Source organism: Aedes albopictus, chromosome 1, assembly GCF_035046485.1.
Source record: "Aedes albopictus strain Foshan chromosome 1, AalbF5, whole genome shotgun sequence".
NCBI lineage: Eukaryota > Metazoa > Arthropoda > Insecta > Diptera > Culicidae > Aedes > Aedes albopictus.
The window spans coordinates 1499152-1526567 of NC_085136.1; the positions used below are offsets into that span (position 1 = coordinate 1499152).

The 27416-nt window shown below is 38.4% G+C and overlaps 1 protein-coding gene across 7 annotated transcripts in view; it reads left to right on the forward strand.

Annotated features, from left to right (window-relative positions):
• LOC109412880 (homeobox protein abdominal-A homolog) overlaps positions 1 to 27074 on the forward strand; it is a 105898-nt gene extending 78824 nt beyond the window's left edge. For 4 of the 7 annotated variants that reach the window (XM_062842833.1, XM_062842814.1, XM_062842825.1 and 1 more), the window contains 4 exons: positions 9034 to 9257; positions 23455 to 23772; positions 24220 to 24332; positions 24499 to 27074. In XM_062842833.1, the coding sequence (XP_062698817.1) occupies positions 9034 to 9257; positions 23455 to 23772; positions 24220 to 24249 (572 nt within the window). In that variant the 3' untranslated portion in view covers positions 24250 to 24332; positions 24499 to 27074. Of the gene's footprint in view, positions 1 to 9033; positions 9258 to 23454; positions 24333 to 24498 lie in introns of those variants that run through there. The other 3 variants (XM_019678232.3, XM_019686531.3, XM_019686530.3) reach the window with 3 other exon arrangements.
• Positions 27075 to 27416: the final 342 nt, after the last annotated feature.

Genomic DNA, 27416 nt, shown 5'->3' on the forward strand with positions numbered 1-27416 from the left:
CGAGGGACCCCAGGAGTTCATACTGAAATTACTCCATCACTTTCTTTAGGTGTTTCTCCAGGAATTAATTCTTGGAATCCTCAAGATGTTTCTTCTTGGATTCGTCAAGAAGTTTCTTCAAGGATTTCCTTTTTCGGGAATTCATTCAGCAGTTCCTTCTGGGAATTCTTCAAAAGTTTCTTCTGTGATTTTTCAAGGAGTTCTTTCTGAGATTCCTCAAAGAATTTCTTGGATTCCAGCATAAGCTCCTTCGACAATTCTCTCAGGAGTTCCTTCAGGGATAACTCCCGGAGTTCCTTTTGGGATTCCTTCAAAATTTTTCAAGATTGACCAGTAGTTGCTTCTGAGATTTATCCAAGAGTTCCTTCAAAGATTCCCCCTTTCAGAAATTTCAACCGTGATTCGTACCGGTATTCCTTCAGAAGTTTCTTTCGGAATTCACTCCTTCCTTTGAGGATTTCATTGAGAGTCTTCTGTGATTTTTCCAGGAGTTTCTTCTGAGATTCCTCCTCTTGAAAATTCCTAGATTCCTCCAGGAGTTCTTTCCGGGATGCTTAACCCACGAGCGATCGCGCTGTTGTATTTTGTACAACACGTCGAAAAAATCTCGCTTTTTGTACTCAGCATTAGCGTGGTGCTGACGCAGGTAGTCAACCGCACGAGTTACGGAAGTTAAAGGAATTCCTTTTTGGATTCCTCTAGGATGTATAAGATATCTCCAAGTGTACTTTCTGAGATTGATCCTGGAGATCTTTCCTGGATTCAGCCAAGAATTAGTTGCGGGTGTTTTTCATTAACTCGTATCGGAATTCCTTCAGGATCTTCTTTTTGAATTTATCCCATACCTTCTTCAAAAACTCCTTCAGTATTTTCTTGGGAGATTACACTAAAAGTTCCTCGTGGGATTCCCTTAGGAATTTCACTCTGGATTTTTTTTCCAAGTTTACTCCAGAAGTTGTTTTCGGGATCGCATAAGAAATTCATTCCAGGCATTCCTTCAGAATTCCCAGGAATTCATTCTTGCTTTCATTCAGGAAAAACTTCTTGGGAGATTCATCCTAGAACTTATTCCGGAATTATTAGGAACTTCTTTCGGGATTACTTAGGAAAAGCCTTCCAGCATTCCTCCTCCATTCGCTAACCTAAGAAGCGGACCTGGTGTTATGGTTAGAACACTTGACTATCACGCCGAGGACCTGAGATCGAATCCCACTCCCGACAAACTCACAAAATGTAGGTTGTTTCTTCTGATGGGAAGTGAAGCATGGATCTCGAGATGAACTAGCCTAGGACTTAAAACTTCGTTAATACAGATTCAAAAAAAAAAATCCCCGGCCAATTTTTCTGGAATTCTTCCAGCATTTCTGTATGAATTTCTCCAGATGTTCGTTCTAGGTTTCCTTCAAAAGCTCCTTCTGGGATTACATTTCTCCATGAATAGGAGGCAATCAGGGAAGCTCTAGATTTGAAGTAATGAGCTGAATTTTTGTATGGTGAGACAGTAAATTCTCCGTTACTGCAACGAAATGGTGCAAATGGTGTATTCTCCAGAAATTTCCCCAAGATTCCTTAATATTTTGTCTAGGAATTCCACCAAGTGTTTCCTCAGACATTTCTCCAGGAATTTCTTCAGAAATTCTTCCTGGGAGTCATTCAAAAATTTCTCGGGAATTTCTGCAGATATTTCTCCATAGATTTATTAAAAAAAACTCCCTCAATTATTACAGAGATTCTACTTCCCTCCGAGGTTCTTTCCGACATTCATACTGGGGTTCCATCGAAAATTTCTTTAACAATTTGGAGACGGTATTGTTTTCTTTCTGTATGCAACCTTGCTAGGCTAGAACACGTCTATAATGGTCAGTTTCTCGGCTGGCTGGGCTGATGTGACCCACCCGTCTCCAAAGGATTAATGAAATATTTTTATCTCCAAGGACATCTTCAGAATTTTGAGAATTTCTCTAGGAAATCCTCTAAAAGTTTTTCTATGAAGTGTTTCAGAAATTCTTCTACAAAATTTATTCAGAAGTCTTACAAGATTTTTTTTCGGAAATGTTTCGACAAGAATTCTTACAGTGATTCCTGCAGAAATTTCAACAAGGAGTTTTTCCTTAAATTAATCATGTGGAAAATTTTTAGAAAAACTCCTAAGAAATCCCTACAGAACTTGTTTCGATATTCCTCCAGCGATTTACATAACCAAAGACTTATGTAAATTGTGTGACTAAGAAATTGTGCAGAAGCTACTGAGGAATTCCATAATGATACTCTGAAGGAATTTCTTAACAAATCCCTGAAGGATTGTCTGATGCAATTCCTTCGAAACTGCTCAAAAATTCCCTTTAAAAACTGGAGATACCATGGGAAATTCCAAGAAGAAATTCTGGAAGATTTGGAGTATCCTCTGCAGTATAAATTCTTGAAAAAGTCCTTGAAACATGCATAAGGTTAAATTCTGGAGTAACTTCTGCAGAAATTGTTGGGACAACCTTTGGAAAGAAATTGATAGAATTCCTGATGGAAGGTCTAAACAATTCAAAGCAATACCTGGGAGAACTATTGGAGAAATCTTTTCCAGAAAACTCTCTTGGGAGTTTTCCAGTTAAATTCCTAAATAAGTGCCTGAGAAAATATCTGAATAAATGGAGTGCTCGGACCTGGAAGAAATAATTTCTAAAAAAAAATCTGAAATTCCAAAGGAACACCGCAGAAGAATTTTTGAAAGAATGTCCGAATCTTTGAGAAAAAAATTGGAATGGCATCTTTTGAAGAAACGTTTGGGAGAATTCCTAGAAGAATATTTTCAGAAATTTCTAGACGAATGTTAGGAGAACTCCTAAAGAAAAACCCCTGGAATTCTGAAAATATTTCCGAAGGAATATCTTTAGAAATGTTTGAAGGAATACAAGCATGAACTTATGTAGCAATCTTTGGAAAAAAAATCTTAAAGAATCTCTGGAATTCCAGGAGGAAATTTCTGATGGATATTTGAGGAAACCCGTGCACCAAACTCAATATGAGCTCAAGCAATTTGAGTATTCTAGCTGAACTCATTACTTGTGGTGGCGGCCGATTCACGAACGATAAATGTTATTGGGAAGCGGCATTGAGAAGGATGAGAAGTAACGATTGATAAATGAATTTCACCACTTGTGGACATCAATTTGAAAGCTGTGTGCACTTATCCAAAGAAGTTTTTGTCTGGTAAACCCGGTCACGTTTTGGAATAGGTAACTGTTACACTAGTTTACAAAATAAAACGAAAGTCGTGAACTTCTGTCAAAGACTAAAATTTTTGAAGCATAATTTAGCGCTGATTTCGAAACCGTGCTTCAAAAAATTTAAAGTAGAACAGTTTTTGAGTTTTAGCTCAATATCGAGTTTTACAACTTTTTAAAATATGGAATTTAATAAAATTCAAATATCTTGCGTTTTGTTCAACCAATTTTAAATCTTTTTCCATAAATTAAAAGCTGAATATAATACCATTCGATCATCTGAATGCAGGTTTTGCATCAGATTGATGAAAATCAAGATATTGGCGAGTTTTGGGGACGATCTCCTTAAATTTTAGCAAAATTTCCAAAAATTTATGAAGAAATGTATTTTTTTTCAATAAGAAAAAAACAATTTAAAAATTCTTTTTCAACGTTTATTTGACGTATCATATGTGGGTGAGTTACAGTAAAAAATTCAGCTCAATCGGAGCATTGATTACGGAGAATGAGATGGGTGAAGTGAGCGACTTTGCTTGAAAATAGAACAAAAATCGATTTCAAATCATCAACCTTGTATGGAAAGTCGAAAAAAATTCCGCTCTACTGTAATTTTTTTCCTTCGCGTTTTCGAACTCAGGGCATGATTCTACACCAAAAACGATCATCAGCTTACCGAGTTCAAAAATGCTGTAAACTAGTGTTAGCTAGTAGTAGGCTTTCTAAAACAAAATACCAGCAACGAGCGATGCCAATATGTATGATACCTGATCCAGGCATACGGGTGTACTTTTAAATCAGATCTTCTCAATTAATTTTTCAAATGGTGATTCTGTGGTGGATTGAATGGAATCATTCGATAAACTTCAGGCAAATGAATCGTGGTGAACCCGGGATTTCCTATATGTGGAGTAGAATCATACAATAAACACCTTTTGAAATACTTGGGAGAAATTTGTTCGAATTTCGTTTAAGAATCCCATAGAAATGCCCTCAACTCTCCTTAGATGTTTAACTAGACGCACCACGATGGTGTAGTGTACGTTCAGCGAGCCCCCTGGGTCATATTGACCCCAACATCCTACTAAGGTTAATGAAATTCTGTTGAATGCTCTAGGTAGGTTTTTTAGTGAAATTCCTGGAGCGATTAATCTTGAAATTTCTTTATGGACTATGACAGCAAAACCCACTGTCTATTTAGTGACTTCTTGAGAGTACCCAGACCACCAGGAGTCGTATAAGAATACAAGCTGTACATCGAATAAAGTGATATTTTAAGTCACTATCGCATATATGATGTTATTTTATTGCGATGTATCTGGTAAAGTCAAATAAGAATACAAATCAACTTTTTTAAGGCATGTTACATCGTAATAGATGATATTCTGATGTTTTATTGCGATGAACTTAACTAATTTGCAAAAGCGTGCGAGCAAACTCGAAAAGAGTCCAACGAATTCACATCATTGTGTACTGCAATGATTATACGGCTTTGCTTGGTACTTTTTTTAATGTCAGTTTAACTCGTATTGGTGTACGAATTAAATCGCATAACAGTAGAGATAAACTCGTTAAAGTGTGCATACTAACGCACATAAACTACTTATTTCATAAGTAGTGTTTGGTGTTAAGTGCTCGATAATCCAATGGTCATCAGTTCGATACTGAGGTGACAACAATGTTAGTTTAATAATGTTATGAAGTCGTATAAGATGCTATATCACATATCAATAGTACACAGCGTGAACCGCATAAGATATCGATTCAAGTCGTATAGCGTTATTGTTGTTCCGTCAATGCATGTATAGCGCCTCCACTTTTGTACGTAAAAGGTACTTTTACTGCATCTCATGCGATGTAACTTAACCGCATAAAAGTACGTGTAACATGGACATAAACTTCATGATACGTGCAAATTGGTTGTATGTGATATTTCTAAATTCACGGAGTAGCTCCAGGAGAAATGACTAGAGATATCCCGGCAGCAATTATAGCAATCCTGGAGACATTTGTGTCACCATCAATATACGATCGAACATGCTTTTGGGCTTTTAGGATGATATCGAAGTCATTGACATCGGTCATTGATAGTCAATTAAGGAAGAGCTTCTTGTGTTTCTCAGAAAAGGGATATAATGGCTATGGCTGGTGGGTAGTGTGGTGATAGTGGCTAAGATAGTGATTAGTGGGAATGTATTTGAAGTTGTTGCAGAATGTGTACCCACAAAGATTTTTCACTCAGTCACTGAGTGGGTCCTACTCAGAAAATGATAAGTCTGTTGCAATTGAGTAGAAAATCAAAAGACAATTTATTTCCGAGTTAGTCCTAGGAAACGACATGACACCCACAACTTCTTTTTGTAATGTCAAAGCTAGCTGTCCTGTTTTTCCGCGTTGCTGAGAAGTATTGGTCCCCATTTTTTCCTTTTTTGGCCCTGTATAGGTTGATTACAACCAGGGATGCCAGATGATTTTTTTGAAAAATCTGTATCACTGTTTCCAAAAATCTAACCCATACAAAATTTTGGTGAAAAATCTGTATCTCAACAAAAATAAAACGGCCTCTTTTGCTCAAAACTCTGTATAATACAGATAAATCTGTATATATGGCTTCCCTGAATACGACCCTTCAATCTCTTTTCAATCAACATACCGGATAATATTCTCAATTTTTTTTTATGATTTTTTTCAATTCGTGTAACAACCATTTCAAGTTTTCAATTCGCCATATGGTTTTCATGTTAACAACCTTACAAGTTTGCCACGGCAATCTAAATCAGCCTGGCATAAATGTCATTTTATTCGAACTGTATTCTGCATCCCCTTAACTTTCATCAACATTTGCCAATACCCGCGCAAGTAATTTGATCAAATTTATAACCTTAACCCACTCGTTCCAACAGTAGCCAAACAGCAAACCGGTACGGAGCCAAATGTTTCTCTAATTAAAATTAAAAAGTCCTGTCTCAAGCCTCTTTGTCAAGCAGCGCAACCCATCCTGACAATTTGCAATCTCCACACCAATTGCGACTATCAAAACACAGTTGTTCAATCGAACTCCCAGAACCAATAAATTCCTCCCGATGAGTGATTTAATGACCTTCACCCAAAGCGAATACACAGCGTTTTTAAAAGTCCTTCGATGAAGAAATTAAATTTAAAATACATTGTTCAACCCCTTCCACGGGATGAAACTAAAAGAATCGGGCAAAATGGCAAACAAGTCGTAAATCTCACCCAGATCCACCAACTGCAGATGGTTGCAAAACCAGATTCGGGGAAACTTTCGGTCCCTCCATTCTGATGCGCGAGCGGCATTTGTTGGCGTGTGTGTGTGTATCTTTTCCATTTTGCTGTAGCTCCGAAAGCATGTTCGGTTGAAATCTCCAGAGAGCAAAACCGGGGAGATAAATTTTCATATTTCATTCGTGGCATAAATTTTGTTACATCTTTGCCATCGAAAGAAGACCGATGGAATAGTTCTACTTATTTATGAATCATTCTGGCGAACATCGTAAACGTATCGGAATGGATCAGTTAGCCGAGGCAAGGTCGATCTCGTCAGGACAAGGAAATGTCTTTAAAATGACACTAGAAGTCAACTGGAATGGTTCCCTCTAATGAGACCATTCGAGGAACGGCAAATTTGTTCAGAAAACATCGCAATAAATAAATGTCACTAGCACGTGGTGTCGAACGTTATGGAACTACTTTCTACCGCTTCTACCAGGTCTCCAATACTATCCCGTGCAGTACTTGGAACGTTGAGGAAAACCTTTCATTTTATTGAACATAAAGCATCTCTCGTTTCCCCCTCGTCAACAGCGAGGAGCATAACGTGTGGCAAGTGAACGAGTAGAAAAACGTGTCAAGAATACGGAAACAGACATTTCGTCTTGAACTGCGCTTTCCTTTCCTCCAACAAATCGAGAACTTTTCCGCACCCCATAGATTTTCTCTTCCGGTAACCAACCACCTTCCGCATCCTGTCGCACGTTCCAGTCAGTCAGTCCCGCAACAGAATCAGGTTTCATATTTTCAATTTGTTTTATGCCGCATTGCCATCGCATTCCTGTGTTCTGAGACTACGTTTGCCAGCACTTCCTGTGAGATAACGAATTGTCACACCTTTCCGCATAGTTCATTGAGCTCTTGCGTACAGCATTTCTACCCATTTTGCACAACAATTCGCTAGTCGAAGCCAGCAGACCAAGGAGGGGGCCATCAACCTCGGTCACAACTTTCGTGACAGTCAGCGTTCGTTTGAGCCGATACTTTAATTGGAAATTCTCGATTCTGGTAGTTACTGCTCTTGCATGCACATGTCGCGCCATTGCCGTCGTAATTACGTTGCACTGCAGTGCGCACGATCAGTGGGTGCCGATGTTAAGCCCCTTGTAAGTACTTTTAATTTGCATTTAGATGCTACCCATCACCCCGGCCGGGACCGGACACAATTTATTCTCCTCCCGCGTCGTTGCTGTTGTTGTTGTTGGTGGGTTGCCCCTTACAGTAGAGTGGTCACGTCATCCCTAGCAAGACAGGAATTACATTTAGTTTTAATTACAATGCTGAAGCTGCAATGTGTTCATCGGGAGTTCGATTTTTAACGCTTATGTGATGGTTATGATCGTTTTTGTATTCAAATGAGATGTAATCTGCTTGGACGATGTTGAACGAATCTTGTTAAATTGTTATTGCTAGAACTACTGAATATGTTTTACAGTGTTTGATTCATGCCTAAAATTTAATGAATTGCTACATTGAGGGGGTATATTACCACCATCCCATCAGCTTAAACCTTCGATAAAAATCAAATGAATGTAGGATGAAATATTATTTCCTATATTTATCCTTTCTGTGACAACACGATAATAATTTACGTGCTCAGTTGAATCTTCCATTCGTCTATTAATGAGTGTACGCTTATCCCCCCAGCAGGCATCCAACAATGCCCCTCTCAGCCATTATTGTATCGCCCATGCTTGATGAAAAGACAATAGCTTCATTACGTATCCTTGCCACGACCGGCAACTACAAGGCGGCAGCGCGGTATCTTGCAGAGCCAAGGATCAACATGGCTCTAGAATTTAATATCGTAGCCCATAAATAATCATCCCTCACCCCTTTGCCCCTCGCACAACCTAATCCGGCATCTCCCTCAAAGACGAGTGAAAGCGCTTTCCCTGATATCAGCGTCGAGGGAACTATCCAACACGACTGATTCCCTTCTTTTCTTCTCGCGCAGTGGAATCGAATATTTACGACTATCATATTTTATCATCAATACTTCTTGTAACGTACGACCCCTCTGCCCAGTTAGTGCGTTCTGATCGCCTTCGTTGCCTTGCCTAGACAAAAAAGGGTGTGAAAGCGGCCATCTTAAGTCAATTAACTGGTCGTTAGAAGAATTTCTCCCTGTCGAGGCTCACCAAAAGCGCGAGGATTACTCGATGTTACATTACTTCAAACGAAAAGCGCACCGCAGCCATCATTGCGCTGCACAAAGTTGCTCAGCTGGAAACAAGTTCCTTGCATCAGTCGAGAAAAGAAACGAAGCAACACAAAAGAACTCAACTCTCTCAGTTTTATTACCCCTTTTTCATTCTGAAAACTTTCTTTCCCTTTGTTTCGGACACTTTCTCCACAGCGGTAGATCCTTTTGCCTTTTTACAGCGTTTTTTTTCTCGGACTCATACCCAGTGATGTACCACTGCTCTTTGTTACACACCTTTCATACGCAAAAAAAAACGCATCAACTAGGTACATACACCTCAGTTTCTAACCATTTCCCCGTTCTTCCTTCCCCATCCACCAGGCCCGAACGGATGTCCCCGTCGACGGGGCCGACAGACGTACACCCGCTTCCAGACGCTCGAACTGGAGAAAGAGTTCCACTTCAACCACTACCTGACCCGCCGACGAAGGATCGAAATTGCGCACGCCCTGTGTCTGACCGAGCGGCAGATCAAAATCTGGTTCCAGAATCGCCGGATGAAGCTGAAGAAGGAGCTGCGGGCGGTGAAGGAAATCAACGAACAGGTAAGACTGTTTGCGGAAGTTTGGCGGTTGTGGGGAACAGTGTAGTAATACAAGTTGGGAATGTGCACTCAGCTAAATAAACCTAAGATTATCATAAGGTCTAACTTATGAAATGTCATTCAAATAATTCATAACAATTAGAATGAATTTCATAAGGTCGCTTTATGACGCAGAATCAACTCACATCTTGGCTTTTATAGACATTCAGCAACACGATTTTCTCAAGCGTAGATTGTCGTGTGGGTTGGGTACGAGGTCAGTGATCTCAACGTTCATGGATCGATTCCAGTCTGCATCATTTTATGATTTTTGTGCTCTTTTCTTAAGTTTATCTAATGTAATTATAGCATAACAAGCATGATCAATTTACATAAGGTATTCTTATGACATCCATATTTTACAGTTATGGCTTATTTGCATAAGGTATTTTGATGAATTTCGGTAGTCTACTTCGCTGAGTGTGCTATCGACAAATAAAAAAAACATTAACCAATAGATGTAATATCGCTCATATAAGAAGATATAACACTATAACTGCTAGTAGCTGAAAATCTTGATAAATGGCTATAACTAATAACTCATTCATTGGCGCCCAACGTGGGGCCCAAACCCTCGACCCTGAAATTAGGAGTTTCATGCTCTACCGACTGAAATGTAACAGGAAAAAGTTTTGCTGAACACTACAAATGCATCATGCCCACTTTGGATGATACATTATGGACAACTATTATCAGAACCCTATAAATGTGCAATTTATTGTTTGTATCGGGCCCCACGTTTGGGTATTTAGATACGAAAAACAAAATGGAACGGTACAAATGCACAAAACACAAACATGCAACAGATAACATTAACTGTGCCAGTTATCTAAATAGATAACGTAGTCCGATCCCAGGATGACGAGGTTTCATTATTTTCCTTGGTCCATCAGTCAATCCTGCAATCATATTTCTTCTGGCGGATTGCCTTTTTGTTCGCAGCGTTGGTTGCTTACATAGCTTGAATTTGATCAAGGAATTTCTAATCCTAAGGGGGCCTCTCATTCGGGTAATACCACAAGACCGTCTACAATTTGATGTCCATGTTAGGGGACGGTTTGCGTATTTTATACTGGATCGCTGCCCGAATGGCTGGAGCGCTACAAATGCGAATTGAAGTCGGGGACAGATTTCAAACCACAATATAACATACAAAATAAACTGACGAAATGTTCAAAACAATTTACAAACGTAACACACTCCGTGCAACAATTGAAGAATTTTCCATGAATTGGAGAATGCAATTCATGGAAAATTCCTAAAATTATTTTACAAACGTAGCAACTACTTTATAAAATGTAACAATACACGTAATTAAAAAAAATCAGTTTTTTTTTAAATAAGTATTTTTTTAAAGGAATTCACAGCAATTCCAAGAACTGCTTGAGATTTTTTCACAACAGATCTTGCAACATTTTCTTCAAGTTTTTTCCAAGCTCGTTTTTTAAACGACCCTTGGAACACCCTCAAACTCCCTTAACCCTCCCTTGGCATTAGGGTCATTTTTGACCCAAACCGTACACTACGATAACAAGCTGCTGCCAACGTGATGCAAAAGGAAGGTAAAAAACCAATTAATTCAACCAGAATGGATTGAGTGTATTTTTATTTTCTTCTTTAAGCTGCACGATTGTTTTTTATCTGTATTAACGAGATTTTTAGCCCTAGGCTAGTTCATCTCGGGACCCACGCTTTACTTCCCTTCCAAAGGAAGAACTCACAATTTGCGAGTTTGTCGGGAGTGGGATTCGATCCCAGGTCCTCGGCGTGATAGTCAAGCTGCACGATTAGGTACTACAGCAATTTCTTATAATTAAGGGATTCATTAAGCAGCGTTGACCACTGAGTTGCATATTTTCCTATGTAAACATCGCTTATCCCCTTAGGGTCAATTTCTTTTAGTCCTTACCCATATAGTTAAACCTGGTTTAACGCTTAACCTTCCGTTAATCGCGCTGTTGTACTTTGTACAACACATGAGAATTATCGACTATTACTTTGAAACCATCTTTTCTATCGCTGTCAACCCCAAATGTATTCTACAGGAATCTTATTTGGAATATTATAAGACCTTATTTGAAAACAGTATAACTCCTTATAATGCGGAAAATTGAAAATCGCAATATGAAGAACGTACTATATTTAAGATAGGCAGTTGCATGTGAATTAGTGTAATGCAAAATCTAAATGATCTAGAAATATGGTGTGTTCGGCAAAGTTACTTGGGATATCAAGGGCCTTCGCGAGGTGATCTGAAAAATACAGATTTCAACCGATAGGCGGCGCTAGTGAGCATGTAATTTTTATATCCCATATAACTCAGGATCCTGAGTACTTAAAAAGATGGTGTCTTCGGCAAAGTTGTTTGGTTGGTTAAACACTAACTGATGGAGAGCCGTTTGGTTTGAAACTCCATATCTAGGTGGCGCTAGTGGGCATTGAAATTTATAAATCATACATCTCAGGACCCTGGTTACTTAGAAAGATGATGTCTTCAGCAAAGTTGTTTAGTAGATCTAACAGTCTAACACTAACTGATGGAGAGCCGTATGATTTGAAACTCCACATCTAGGTGCCGCTAGTGGGTATTCAAATTCTATAACTCATATGCCCCAGGACCCTGTTTACTTAGAAAGATGGTGTCTTCTGAAAAGTTGTTTAGTAGATCAAACACTAACTGATGAAAACACATATGACGTGCAATTTCACATCCAGGTGGCACTAGTGAGCATTCCCATTTTATACCTCATATATCTCAAGATCCTGATTACCGTAATCCGGGGTAACATTGATCAGAATTTTCGTTCTTTCTTTAATAATTCTCTTGTTAAAGCAAACGTTACATGTTTTATATTTTTAAAACAAGTACTGACCCTCTAAGTATATGTTAAGCTACTCGAAAATGTATTGTAAAACTTCAAAACATGTTTAAATAGACTTTTTAATCTAATTTTCGAGTTTGTTGATTTGGGGTAACATTGATCATGTCAGTGATCAATGTTCGTTTGTGTTAAAAATACCCTTACTTACTAAATTCGGGGACGCTGATTTCGAATATGTTGTCCAAATTCATACAAGTCTTGTACTTTTTAAGTTATTTAAAGATTAAAACCCTCTAAACTGCGAATAACGCCTAAAGGTAGGCAATGGCTTTAGAAATGTAATGCCTTCTTTTAAAAATCGTACATTTTATTGAAAAAGAACACTTTCATTGAAGTTTCATTTATTTAATTTAACTCCAGGATATCATATTAAAGTAATACAGTGATTTCGAACCTCATATTGTATCTAGTATTCATGCCAAGCATGAATGTTTGACAATGTATCTCATGGCGTTATGAAAAACAGTTTTGGAAAAATAGATTTATTTCAATATTTATGTAATTCAATTTTTATGAATTACATGTCATTTAATAGCTAAATAATAGCAGATTACGATATACCATTCGATAGCAGAAACTGATACAATGTAAAATGCTTGTTTGAGCATTTCGTGAGGTCGGTCAAGCCGATCAATGTTACCCCGCTGATCAATGATACCCCGTATTACGGTACTTAGAAAGATGATGTCTTCGACATTGTTGTTTGATGGATAAAGGATGAATGTACTTATCCCGTGACATTGACAACCTTAAGATAGAGTATATTGAAATACGACGGTCAGATATTGAATATTTTACTAAGCGCTTTAATTTCACGTAAAATCAATCAATCAAGTGCAAATTTAAACAAATTATAATCAACTAGTTGTGTAATTTTCAAATTTTGAAAACTTTAGGAAGTATAAAAAATTACAGCTCGTTGATTTTTTTCTAGATGAATAATAACACGTTCATGCTTTTGCAAATTTAAAACTAGCGTCTTCTGGTGGCAGAAGCACGAATCAAATGGTCAATCAACTGAAAGCCCTTGATCTACCAACCAACCTTGCCAAAGATATCAACTTCCCAGGTAATCAGACTCGGAGATATATAAGATATAAATTTTGCATACTCATTAGCACCACTTACTGGCGAAATATTGATTTCAACGACCCATCAACCAAATGCACTCAACCTATTTGACAACTTTGCCGAAACCACAATCTCTCTTCTAGTAACCAGGATCCTGAGAACTATTGCATATACATTTTTATGTTCACTAGCGTCATCTAGTGGTGAAATTATGATTCAAACGGACAACTATCTGTAAGTTTTCTATCTTTTAGAAGGTTGGCACGAGAGGTAACTTTTTCTCCATTTGGTCTTTGATCTACCGTCATTGGGGGTGAGAATGGGTCAAAAAAGGATACTCAAAGATTGTTTGTTAAATAACAAATGCAGTTGAAGTCGGAATAACTTTTTATTTGGTATGCACACTCTTCTATATGGTAATGATAGTTTGGCAAGAAAGTATCACATTATATGAATTGGCTATTAAACTAAAAATGATTGAAAATTGACCCAATCTCACCCCTTAGAGGGGGTGAGAATGGGTCAAAGTATTCGAAGTCCCCTATCAAAGAATACAAGTTAATTTTATTCATCATATCTAGTAAATCTACTTAAAATACAATGTAACCATGTCGAATAAAACTTAGGTAATTTTAAAAGATGGTTAATCCACCTAAATGGGCTAATACAATCGAAAAAATGGTTGAAACTTGATAAAATAAAGTTTGTATGCTGTATCGCCATTTTTAGCCACCATAATCATCCTCATTTAAAGTTTCAACCTCCATGAGAGGAGGGGGGAAAACAACGAGGGAGAGGCGCATTAAAAGATTTATTGAAAAAAAAACATTTTATTTTTCTACGTTCGTTCGTTTTCCGAAATTTTGCCATGTTACCGGTTTTATGGCCCCGGTATTTCCTGGATTCCACTACCGTCTGTAGTTTCACGATATTTCCTTAAAGTTTCAAAAATGAGGGGAGAAGAAGAACGCTATTAAGTCTATTTTGTGCGCTTATGGTATTGCAATACACCAAAGATTAGCTAATGATTAGACGAACTGTCCAACCAAACGCATGGGTGTATTGTTATAAATGATTTTAGACACTAAACGTATTAACACACTCGCTTGACACGTCTCGACATGTTTTCGAAAGAAAGCGTGCTTTTATGAAGATACGGTAAACATGGCACCACTCTAACGTCAAATGGGGACTGGAAAACAAGTTCAATTTTTGGTTGAGGTTATATGCACTCGATAACTTGCTTGACCCAATCTCACCCCCATTCTTAATATTTAGACATAGGGTCGAAAATATTGAATTTCTACATAAAAAGAACAATGCCAGCCTGCTTTTTTAATTGCACCAACCAGGTATTACCTACAGCTAACCACTTATAAGAAAATGTATGGTTAGGTACTTGTGTTAAACATTACGAGGGAGAAATTTTTACAGAGTGATTTACTAGTAGTTTTATCATATAAGTTTAGCCACAAATTTAACAAAAAACAATTGTTGCTAAACATCTTATCCTGCATCATGATGTGTAAAAACATCTCTTCTTTGAAATAAAATAAAGTTTTCAATATAAATTAGCGATACGTGATGAGCTATTTCAAATTTTATGTTTCTTCGTTTTGACCCAATCTCACCCCTCAGACCCATTGTCACCCCCATCGACGGGACCAAACAACTTTGCCGAAGACACCATCTTTCTGAGTAAAGTGGAGCTTCGTGGCCGTTCGGTTAGCGTTACCAAGCGTGTAACCGCATCATGCTATCCACTGGTGCATGTAATGTATGTCGTGTCCATGGTCTAGTGTTAAGTTCTGTTCAGTCTGTACAGCCTCTGGCTGAAGACGGTGTCCCGTGCCTTTTTAATCGGGATCCTGAGCTATATGAGATTAAAAATTTACATGCTCACTAGCGCCTCCTAGTGGTGGCATTTGAAATCAAACTGTCACTCATCTATAAGCCCTTGATATACCAAACATCTTTGCCGAAGACACTATCTTTCTAAGTAATAAGGGTCCAGAGATACATAATATATAATATTTACGTGCTCACTAGCGCCGCCAAGTGATGAAATTTCAAATTAAACTGCGAATCATCCGTAAGTTCTTGACCTACCAAACAACTTTGTCGAAGACACCATTTTTCTAAGTTATCAGGTTCCCGAGATACATAGGATATAAAGTTTATTTGCTCACTAGCGCTGTCTAGTGGTGGAATTTCCAATTATACGGCCAATAATCTGTAAGCCGTTTACCTACCAAACAACTTTGCCGAAGACACCATCTTTCTAAGACATCAGGATCCTGAGATATAAGAAATAACATTTAATTGCTCACTAGCGCCGCCTAGTGGTGAAATTTCAAACTAAACTGCGAATCATCCGTAAGTCCTTGACCTACCAAACAACTTTGTCAAAGACACCATCTTTCTAAGTAATCAGGTTCCCGAGATACATAGGATATAAAGTTTATTTGCTCACTAGCGCCGCCTAGTGGTGGAATTTCCAATTAAACGGCCAATAATCTGTAAGCCGTTGACTTACCAAACAACTTTGCCGAAGACACCATCTTTCTAAGACATCAGGATCCTGATATATAAGATATAACATGATACTGCTCACTAGCACCGCCTAGTGGACGTATTACGAATCAACTTTGTCAGCATCAAGTAGCCCATGAAATTTACAACAACTTTGCCAAAGACAGTCCTCCTCTAAACAATCAGGGTTCTTAGATATTTCAGAATGTATGGGTGTTGTACAAAGTACAACGCGCGACTGCTCGCGTTACAAAAATTAGCGCGAGTACTGAAAGGTTAAGCCAGGGTGAAGAAATCGCCCTTCAATGCAATTTTCGGAATACGCCAAGAGAAATTTTTGGATAAATTCTTAATCGTAAAATCGTAGGGTCATTTTTAATCAAACCGTGCCTTATGTCAGCGAGCTGTTGCCAACGTAATGCATTAGGAAGGTTAAGGAAGGTTTCGGGAGCGTTCCAGGGGTTTTCTAAGGAGTTTTGAGGGTATTCCAGGTAATTTCAGCGGGATGGGCTTGGTGTCTAGTGCCTACCGCTCCTGATTCGTCCTGGGTTCAATCCCTGGCCCGTCCCTTTCCTCCTATTTTGTGTCTTTCTATACTTTCTCCCTCCTCTTTACTTATACAACTCGTGTATATTCAAATGTTCAAGGCCATTGCTAGAACAAAAGCGGGTTGAAAAAGCCGTTTTCCTCCCTTTCAACTTTCACAACTCAGTATCTGTCATATAACACCTACGAGTTATGCAATCAAGCGAACTGTGCCGTATTATCTTTAGAGAAATAAATGTACTACTAATCTATCACTTTACGGTCGGCATCCACGTACCAATGAGTGAAACCATTGCCAACCATATCCCACCAACACTCTGACACCCGCATGAATTTATGCAGACACACAATATACCCAGTCTACTGTGGATACAAACAATTGAAATCATCACTTCCTTTCCCTTCCCTACATTGATCTGCAACTTGACGTGGCGGGCGGCATTGTCGCCTAACAATAGAAGATCACCAACTTTCACACATTGAAGATGCCTGCTTCCCAGCAGATATTGCATTGGTTCCTTATGTGAGTGTAGCTGGTCTGGCGATACTGGAGTAGCATCTACGGGCGGTCAATCAAGCTCAAGCTCAAACTATTGCAGGCAATTTCAGGGGCATTCCAGGGGTAATCCAAGAGTCTCAGAGGGTTTCAGGGGACTGAAGCGGGTTTAGGGTGTTCCTGGGAGTTTCTACTGGTTTCCGAGCCGTTCGCGAGAGTTACAGGGGATTCCAGGGGCGGCATTCTAGGAGGTTTTAGGAAGTTTTAGAGCCGTTCATGGCCCACTGATTTCAATAAGGATCTACGTGGTTTCATGAAGTTTCAAGGGCGTTTCAAGCGATTTTTGGATGTCTCAGGTACATTCCATTGTATTTCAAGGAGTTTAAAAGAGCGTTTCAGAGGGTTTTAGAAGGTTTTAAGTGCCTTACAGGGGTGCTCTAGCGGTCTCAGGGGATATCAGTAGAGTAACATGTGGTTTCACAGGGTTTCTAGAGCGTTCCTAGGGATTTCCGAAGGGGTTTTGGGAGCGTTTCAGAGGGTTTCAAGGGTGTTCCAAGAGATTTAAATAGGGATTTCAAGGGAGTTCCAACGGTCTTAAACTTTCTTGGCAGCTTACTGATACCCCAGAAAATCCTTAGAAGCCGCATAACTCCCAAAAACGCCTTGAAATACCTGGAAACCCCTTTGAAACATCCTTGGAATCCACAAATTTCCAAAAACAACTTCAAAACGCCCCCTGAAATACCCTGAAACCCCCTGAAGCGTCTTGAAGTGCCTTTAAACAAGCGTTGGGCAATTTTGAATCGATGTTCGCAACATCGATGTTTTTGTTCCGATTAATCGATTTTAGGATTCTAGGCCAGTCCATCTCTGGATTCCAAACATTTTTTTAGGCTTCCTCTCAGGATTCTAGATGAATTTCTCTTAATAATGTGGAGGATCCCTCTGGAACAATTTCTTTCAGGATTCTAATGAGATGTCTTTCAATAATGCAGGAGAATTTCTCTCAGGATTTGAGGAGCATCCCTCCTAAGTCACTGGAAGAATCCACCAGGGAGTTCCGGGGATATCCAACTAAGCTTTCTGGGAGAAACCCGAGGAAAATCTTCTCTCAGGATTCTGAGGCAATCCGTCACAGGATTCAGGGAGAGTACATCTCGGGTGTCTGAGGAAATCCCTCAGGATTCTGGAAGAATTCTTATAAAAGAGAATCCATCTCAGAAAACTAGTTTTTTTTTTCAGCAGTATTATAGGAGAATACCTATCAGAATTCTAGGGAATCTCTTGATTCTAAGGGAATTCATTTCTGGGTTTTAGGGTATTTCCTACCAGGGTTCCCTACCAGGGGTGAAATTCTCCTCAGGATTCTAAGAAATATCTGGATTATCTGGGTTGATTCCTCTAAGCGTTCTAAATCTAGAATGCCACTCAAATTCTGAGGAATTCTTTCTCAGCATTCTCAGGAACTCCTCCCAGGGTTTTGGATAATCCCTCGCATATATTTTGTGATTTCTCTTAGTTTTCGGAAGAAATCCTTCTCAGCATTCTACGAGAATCCCAGTAGAAATTTGTTTTCTTTATTCTGGAGCATTTGCTCCCAGAAATCCCTTTCAGGATTCTGGGAGAATCCCTCTTAGCAATCAGGGAAAATACCCAAGAAAATACCTTACAACATTAAGGAAAATTCTTTTGAGATTTCGGTGAAATAGTTTTAAGTATTCTAGAGGAATCACCCCAGAACTCTTTAGAGATTTTAAGGGTATCTAAAGGATCTTTAGATCCCTTTCAGGAATTTAGGGGAGTGCTTTCAAAGATTCTGGGGAAATGTATTTCAGGAATCTGTGGTAATTTTTCTGTTTTATGTGGGAATATCTCTTAGAATTCCAGAGAATCCTTTTCAAGATGCTGGGGAAGTCCATACTAGAAGTTTTCTTTAATTCCTTCCAAGATCAGATTTTCGGAAAAATCCTTCTTAGGTTTCTAGAAATATTTCTCTTGAGAATCTCGAAGAATCCCTAATATGATCCCTCTCGAGATTCTGGGGTAATCACACGTAGAATTCTGGGGAATATCTTTTGGGATTCTGGCAGAATGATTCTCAGCACTCTGAAGGATTCTACTCAGGATTTAAGGGGAATTCTTGGAGACTACTTAAAAGGATTCTGGAGGAATTCTTCTCAGGATTTTGAAGTAATCCTTCCTAGGGCTCTAAGCTAACCTTTTTAGGATTCTGGATCATTTCTTTTGAGATTCTTGGGGAATTAATCTTAGAATTCTTAATTTTTTTTTGCGTGTATCTCTTCCAGTAATCTAGATGAATGTGTAAGAACCGCTCTAGGAATTCTGTTCAGGATTCTGGGAGAATTCATCTTAGAATTCTGGGATAATCCATCTTAGGATTCTGGAAGATTTTGGAAGAATTCCAAGGGGAAGCTTCTCTTAGGATTCTGAGACAATCTTTCCCATGATTCTGGGAGAATTCCTCTCGGGGCTATGGTACAATCCATCTTATAGCTGTAGAGTAATCTCACTTAGGATTCTAGGAAAATCCTTAATAGGATTCGGAGAGAATTCCTACCAAGATACCGGAAGAGTCTTGCTTTCTTTTCTACATAATGTCGCTCAGGATACTGGTGTAATCATTTTCAGCATTCTGAAGAAATCTCTCTCATAATTCTAGAGGAACTCCTTTCAGTATTCTGGAGGAGTCTGCGGGAATTAACCACTGCACTATATGGGAATGCTTCTCAGAGTTCTGGGAATATCAGGATCTCAGGATTTTTCTTTCAAATCAAAAAAATTAAATTTCATTTTTTTTTCCAGAATTCACTGTTTCAAAGTTTTCGAATCAGAGTTCCAAAATGTTCGATGTGCAAGCTAAAATTTTGATATTGAATTTATTTAGACAAATAAAACATACCATGAACTTGAGCTACAAGCAGCAAACGAATCATTTTAAAGTTTTGTAATATTTTATAATATCGAATCGATGTGAAAACATCGATTCAAAGCATTCGATTAAATCGTTGAATCGATTCTGCTGATCCAATTCGAATCGATTCACAAAAATCGATGTCTCAGCCAGATTTGCCCAATACTACTTTAATCTCTTCTAAAATATCCCAGAATCCTCCTTGATAGCATCTTCAAGCAATTCAAGCTACCTCAGCATCCACTCCAAAACCCCCGAGATTCCCTGACATCACAGTACCCCTGAAACGCTGTGAAACCCATCTGAAACCCCCTAAAACTTCCTTGAGAGCCGCCAAAACCCTCCAACCGAAACTGCTCCAGAGCCCTCCTAAAACCCGCTGAAGAGCCTTGATACGCTTTGTAACTTCTCTGAATCAACTGTGAGAAGAACAGATAATTTTGCATTTCGATTACCACAATGAACCTTTCAATAGTTAGCGGGAATCGATCAACTGCAAATGTTTTATTTTATTGTACTTTTTGATTTCTTTGTATTCGTGAATTTTAACTAATGTGTCACAACACTGACATTAGGTTAAGTTATATGCAAATGTTCTTCAATAACGTTTTGTCACCAATCCCTGAAACTAGAGGAAACTCAGAAATAAAACAAATACATGGAAGAACGTCAGGAAGAATTAGCAGAGAAAAGTATCTCCAACTTTTTTTTTACTGAAGCAAAAATTTTAGAAATCTATGAATGAGGGAGAAAGATAACCTCTTTTGAGATTCCAGATGTTTTTTTTAAATCTGTATCACATTTTTTTAAAAATCTGTATCCCATACAAAATTGGAGACAAACATCTGTATTTCAAACAGAAAAGAAATAGCCGCTCTAGCTCAAAAATCTGTACGGCTGTTCAAAAATCTGTGCATATAGCATCCCTGCCCAGCGTACTAAGGCCGTTCGCAATGCTGTTTTATTTTATATGGCGAGTTTTAAAAATTTTAAAACTCGCCATACAAAATAAAACAGCATTGCGAACGGTCTAAGAATTGGAAAAAACATCTTGTACCGACTTTTCGAACCCTCTCTCGATTACACTCATTCAAAAAGGAAAAAAAAACAGTTTTTATGGGGATGGATTAAAATTCCCAATTGATGCCGGATATACATAATGGGTACTCTCTAAAGAGGACAAAAGAGTGACTTCTCAAGTATCATTTTGATGACCAACTAGTCTTGTAGAGGTTTTGAGATCTGTTACAAAACCTTATTCCTGTTATTTTAGTTCAATGATATTTCTTCTTTGACTATAAAATTACCATAGGCGCCAACTTGTGACGTAGTTGGGGGGGCGAAGCTCTCCAAAATTGGACAAAATTCAACCTTTTTCAGCTCAATGTTCTAATTTTTACGTGAATATGACTAAATAAGATGAACTGCGTCAATATTTTTTGAATTTCATTGATTTCGAGAGGCCTCGCCCCCCCAACTACGTCACAAGTTGGCGCGTATGAAAATTACACTAGGATTTAATGGGGGATTCTGATGATTTGAGCTCAAGGGGGTTTTGAACGACTCAAGGGTTGAGAGTGCTGAAGGGCGTTTAAAACGAGTTTGAGTTGAGGCGGGAGAGAGACTAAGGGTATCCTAGAACTCCCTTGCGTTATAGGTCATAAGATCTACAAGCTTAACTAATGATTATTTGAAATATTATGTACAAAGCTCTTGCTCACGCAACCCGGTACCCCAAGTAACACACTTGTGACAGAAGAGTCACGGCGGCGCAAGTTTTTGTTGCACATAAGTCACTGTGACTTACATCTATCAAATAAACGCATACTGTGCGGTCAAACAATGAACTCAGTCTTCAAAACTCCCTTGAGTATAGTTTAGTGTATCTATATTTATGACTAGTAGACACTCGAATAAGGTGTACGCTCACCCCCTGAAATCCATTGAAACTCCTTGAAACCCCACTGAGACCCTCGTAGACCCTCTATAAACTGTACTAAAGCCCCATGAAATCGTCTCAAACACTCCAAAACCTTTCGAAACAGCTTCAAATGCATTGGAACCCCTCAGAATACCCGCTCACATCCTCATAGATGTCATTTAAACTTCATTGTCATGCCATTGAAGCCTTCTGGACACCCATGAAAGCTCTTAAAACGCCTTGGAGCCCCTAAGGTGCTGTTCATAAACTACGTAGACTCATTCTTGGTCATATCACGGATGGGCCCTGATAGATCCCGTACACATCCCTTAAACTCTGAGGGAGCCCTTGAAACCTCTTAAGTTGCCTTGAAACTCCTCGGAAACCCCTTCAGACCTTCGGTGACGTCCTTCAAATTCTACTCAATCCTCTGAAACTTACATGAATCCATTGAATAGCCCAACGAAACCTATCAAAAAACCTTTAGACTCTGAGACCCCCGGAAACTTCCATTTAACTTTCTTTGAAGCTCCTAAAACCCCTGATTTACCAATGAACTACTCAGATACTTGCGGAAGAGCATTCAGATATCTCTAAAACGTCGACAAAGGAGCCGTTTTTGCAGGAACCTTCGGAGGTGTTTCATGGGGACAGCAGGAGATACACTGCAATCTTGTAGTCCATTCAAATTAATCCCAGGTTAATAAACCTAGCATGACTCCATCTTCCTATTCTCTCTTGGAACGCCCTTGGATGGAATCCCTGAAACACTCTTTGTCCCACTGTATACTCCTTTCAAGGTTATTTCAAACTTTCCATTATGTTCCCCAAATGTTCTTGTGTATACCCTTTTAAGCCCACCTTAAACTCCCCTAGCCCACAATCAATTTGCTCTTTCAGTGTGTACAGAACTGCATTACGATGTTTCCCTTAACTTTTCAAAACGGTTGGGTCAGTGGCACCTCGCTGACGCGTTTTACGATGGCGAGATTGGCGAAAAAAGTCGTCCCGAAAGGGTTAAAGTGTAAAAAAAATAAACGCGATTTTTAAAAATAGCTCATGTTTCGTCTTCTTCTCCATCTTCTTGGCAGGATATTCAAACTGAGTTGAGCCTGATTCTGAGCTTCGTTTTTTTACAAGGACTTCTAACTGAGAGCCTCCTTTGCCAATGACCATTTTGCATGTGTGACAGGCGCCTAAATACTCTATGCTTCAAGAAGTCAATAAAATTTCCATTCTGGACCGACCGGGAATCAAATCCGCTACCTTCACTATGGTCATGCTGAACAGTCAGTTTTTTTTTATATTTTCTGCACAACTATTGAAGAAAAATATTTTCTTAATATTTTCCAATCAATTTATCGCTTTACATATTATATAAACTCAGCAACATTTTGTAGTATTTTGTGTTTTATTCGTTATTAATTCCAAACGTTGTTCATTCCAAACAAAAAAAAATGCCAACATCTCTCGTAGTGTTTTTTGAGGTGCAGAGTCATCCAAGTCAGTTCAAGTAACATTTTTAAGAGCAATTAATCTTGTAGAGGTTTTGAGAACCGTCACAAAGCCATATACCTTTTATTTTGGTTTTGTAATGGTTCTAAGAATCTCTTCTAGTCTACTTGACTGAAATATGTCACTAGGGAGACTAACTCCAATTTTCCTCTATATGTAACTTTTTGAAAACCTTCAAATTGCTTCACTGTGAATCTACAACCAGATATACATCAATAGCTGAATACCGCCATCAACTAACATTGGTAACAATTGTAATTCCAGGCGCGGCGCGAACGCGAAGAGCAGGACAAAATGAAGAACGACTCGTTGAAATCCGCCCAGCAACACCACAACAGCCAGAAGCAGCAAGAACAGACGATCGTCGGATCGCAACAGTCCAGCGGAGGCGGTGGTGGCGGCGGCGGCGGTGGCGGGGGTGGAAGTTCTAGTCTTGGCAGCCACCTGCACCATCCGTCGATAGTGGCCCAAAACGACTTGAAGCTCGGACTGGGCAGCATGGGCGTCGGCGTCGGCGTCGGAGGGAATCTCAGCATGATGGGAGGTCTGGATAATAAAACCAATCAGGATATACTGAAAGCCGTTAGTAGAGTTCATTCTTAAAGCATAGTTTTCGGATTTTTCGGATTCCCTCACTTTCGCACGTCGTTCTCTTGTCTTGTCGAGTTTCTTCTTGTTTCTTGTTTTGATAGGATAGAAACTTTACAGCTCAGTTCAGTGGTACCGTACTCTGATGGATGACAAGAGAATACGTTATCGTTGCTTTGTTCTATACTATCGCTGAACGTCCTTGCTTTCGAAATTTCGTGATTAATGAATTTCTCTGCATGAAATACAGTTTCATATTTTTTGGTATAATTTTTACATACAATTAAGCAAGATTTCGCAGTTTATAAAGAATTTTATATTCATTTGGATAGTAGTTTCTCGTTATCGCTTCAGAGTGTAACCATTTTAGTTCGAAGAAGTCAAAATTCTAAACAAACCAATGTCTCTTTTTATCTCCCTTTCGCTGATTCAATTTTCTAGGTGATGCAACATAACAAAAGGTGGGAATAAGTTGAGATTAATAGTAAAACTACGCTTTTAGACTGAACTGGATTGAGATAGCAGGTCAATCCCCCACCACAACTCAATCTCTCGTACGTCTCATATCAATTTGAGTTCCTTACAAATCCCCATGCCCCTCTTTGATTTCCTCGTTGAAACCCAACGCTACTTACCCGATTGATTCTTATGTTTTGTTCTTTTCTCTTTCTTGCCTTTTCTTTTATTTTACGCCAACTTCAACCAAATACCAAAAAACAGCGCAAACCTGAGTACTAGAGACATCGTTGGTTCAATTTAACAACCAAGAACGTAAATAAGCCACAGCAACTCACTCAAACAGTACACAAAACACCGACATACGTAATTTTCACAAACAACACACTGACGAATGGAGTTAAAAGAACCGCAGAAAAGATGCAGATGATCGCACCAATCGCCAGCATAGAGGATTCATCACCCGAAAAGGAGCAACACCGATGGAGGAAACAATGATCCGTGATGGTTCGTGACTGCGTGGGTGGAATCATTTTGCCAGAATAGGTTGTGGCTTATTTTTTGATTGATCTTAGTGGGACAGTCTAATTTCTGTAACTGTTAATGGTTGAATCAAAACATAATTCACAACCTCCTAGTTGTTAACTATGAAAACGTGGAAAATCTGAAAAACAAGTAAAAGTAAAAACAAATATACGTACTAGTGCTAAGGAAATATTTTTTCTATAGAACTTAAACATGATTTGTAATCATATTTGTCGATTATACATTTAGAAGAAGAGATGAAAAATGAGATAAGTGTGACAAGTTCGAATATCACCAACTCAAACTCCTCGGTTGGAATCGGACCTGTCCGGTCTCCGACGATCGAGTCCAGTGTGGCAGAGCAAATCATGAAACAAAAACTGTGTTAGGTAAACATTAGTTATATATTTAAAATGTGGTCGTACTCATTAACTATAGCGTTTCGTTTTGGTAAGGTTTTAAAAGCTCTGCGGTCAAATCGTGTGCAGCTGCACACTTCAGTACCGTGTCAAAATACGTAATTACAATTATTGAATATAACCAAGGTTTAACTGAAACTAAACAAAACAAACAGAAATAATCGCAAATCTGTCCAGTGGTTAGAGTTAGTTATTTTAGAAATAGCGAAAAATTATAAATTCAGAAAGCTGAATTGCAGAACTGTGTCTAATTGACCACCCGAGATGCCAGGTGGAATCCCTCTGATCCCAGAATAAGTTTTAGTTTCTTTTGTTGACTTTCACTTGTGTAAATTTGTTACTATTTTGTATTAACAAGACTTAGGCCGTAGATTTAGTTAGCAAGATGATACATATTGAATAAATTTCTAATTTGTAATACAAATCTTTTGTTTTTATTTTTTGATTGATTGGTTACTTGTAGTAACGATCTGAGGAGCTGACCCTAAATATGATCTTTTGTCTTCCAGTCGATGGTATGTTCCGTTCGATTTATCTTCATTTAGTGGAGCCAATAACCGAGCCTCTGTCGCGTCGGTGCAACCCTCGTACTATACGAACCAGTTTATTTCACATATCAATTGACCTATTTTACGTTCGCCCTTGTTGTGTTGTTTCGCGTTCGCAAGTTCCTCAGATCAAGTTCGTTCATATTTACACTCTTTTAACTTTTTATTTGTTAATATACTTCCCACTGTTTCGACGAGAAACACTGAGTTCGAAGAATCACAAGCTATACCATTACCTCCAAGCAGCAGCGAAGCATAAGCGAAACGGTTTTCTGTACAACTAAAAGCAAAACTCAGTTTCACCAAACACTTTCCCAAGGAATCAATGTAAATATCGCTTTAAATCCCAACATTGTCACTAAACAAAAGAAGAAAATGAAATACGTAATCATAGTCAGGGTAGAATAGAGAACAAACCGAACAAGCTATTTATATGAAGCAAAAAAAAAGAAGAGTTCATTCCATCGTCTAATCAATGTTTGTTTGACGCTACTCACAATTAACACAGTAAAAGTCTTGCCATAGAAATCAAGCGAATTCAATGTTTTGATCTCAACTTGACGCAAACAAACCAGAACAAAACACTTTTCTCGATAAACTTGTCGAGGGAAATTTCGATTAACGTAAAACTCAACACTTAAATACGTAAACATTGGTGAATATAAAAATGCATTTTAAATACCGCTAGTAATTGATACAGAAATTGTAAATTATAACATTTAATACTGATATTAAAGTAATATAAATCTAAAACAAAACTAGTGATTATGCCGTACATGTTAATGTGAATAATGAAGAAAACCCAGAATGCTAATTCCGCCACTGGTAAGCTTTGGAGGATCGGCCATAGTGAAAACGAATTGAGCAATTAACATCTCTCTTTCACTTGCTACTGTACTTTTTTTGGACAACTCTCCACTGAAGGTGGTGCAAACAATCGGATTGCAGTTTATTTTTCAAAATCTAACGAAACAAACAGATGACCACAAGTCAGTGGTGACGAAAGTGTGTGCAAGACATTCGAGACAGACGAGGAAAAAAATCAAAGGCAATATATTAAAATATGCAAAACAAAGAAAATTTTGGCAACTTCTAACTGACTAAAGCATGGAGTTGCAGTGATGAAGAGACGTAAGAGATCCACACAAAAAAAAGCTCGATATTTATTTATTAAACCTGCAAGCTGAACACAATAGATGGTCACAGAAAAAAAAAACAAACTCAAATGCAAATACCCCCACGTACGTACACCGTACTGTGGCAGCGAATTGTCCGTAATGAGGATAGGAATGTGCAGAATGACATATTGATATGAATTATGGAAATAAAACAAGTGAATGAAACGTAACCGCAGTTTTATTTCGTTCAGTTTGATTATATTTTCAAGTAGATCAATCTAATCAATCAAATGAGAAGATGACAGAAGATCAAAATATCTATTCATATGTAAACGTTTTGAATTTGAGAGATGACCTGAATCACAATATATTGAGTATTTGAATCAGGTTTTACACTCCAAACTGGGATAAGGTCTGCTTGGTCAGTGTTCAATGAACACATGCATATTTTTAGTTGGGAACATTCTTTATCATTTGTCAATCTTTTAATTCGTATTTAATTGTACCAAAATTAGGATGCAACAAGGTTTTGTGGAATAACATAGTAATTATACAAGTGTGAACAATATTTA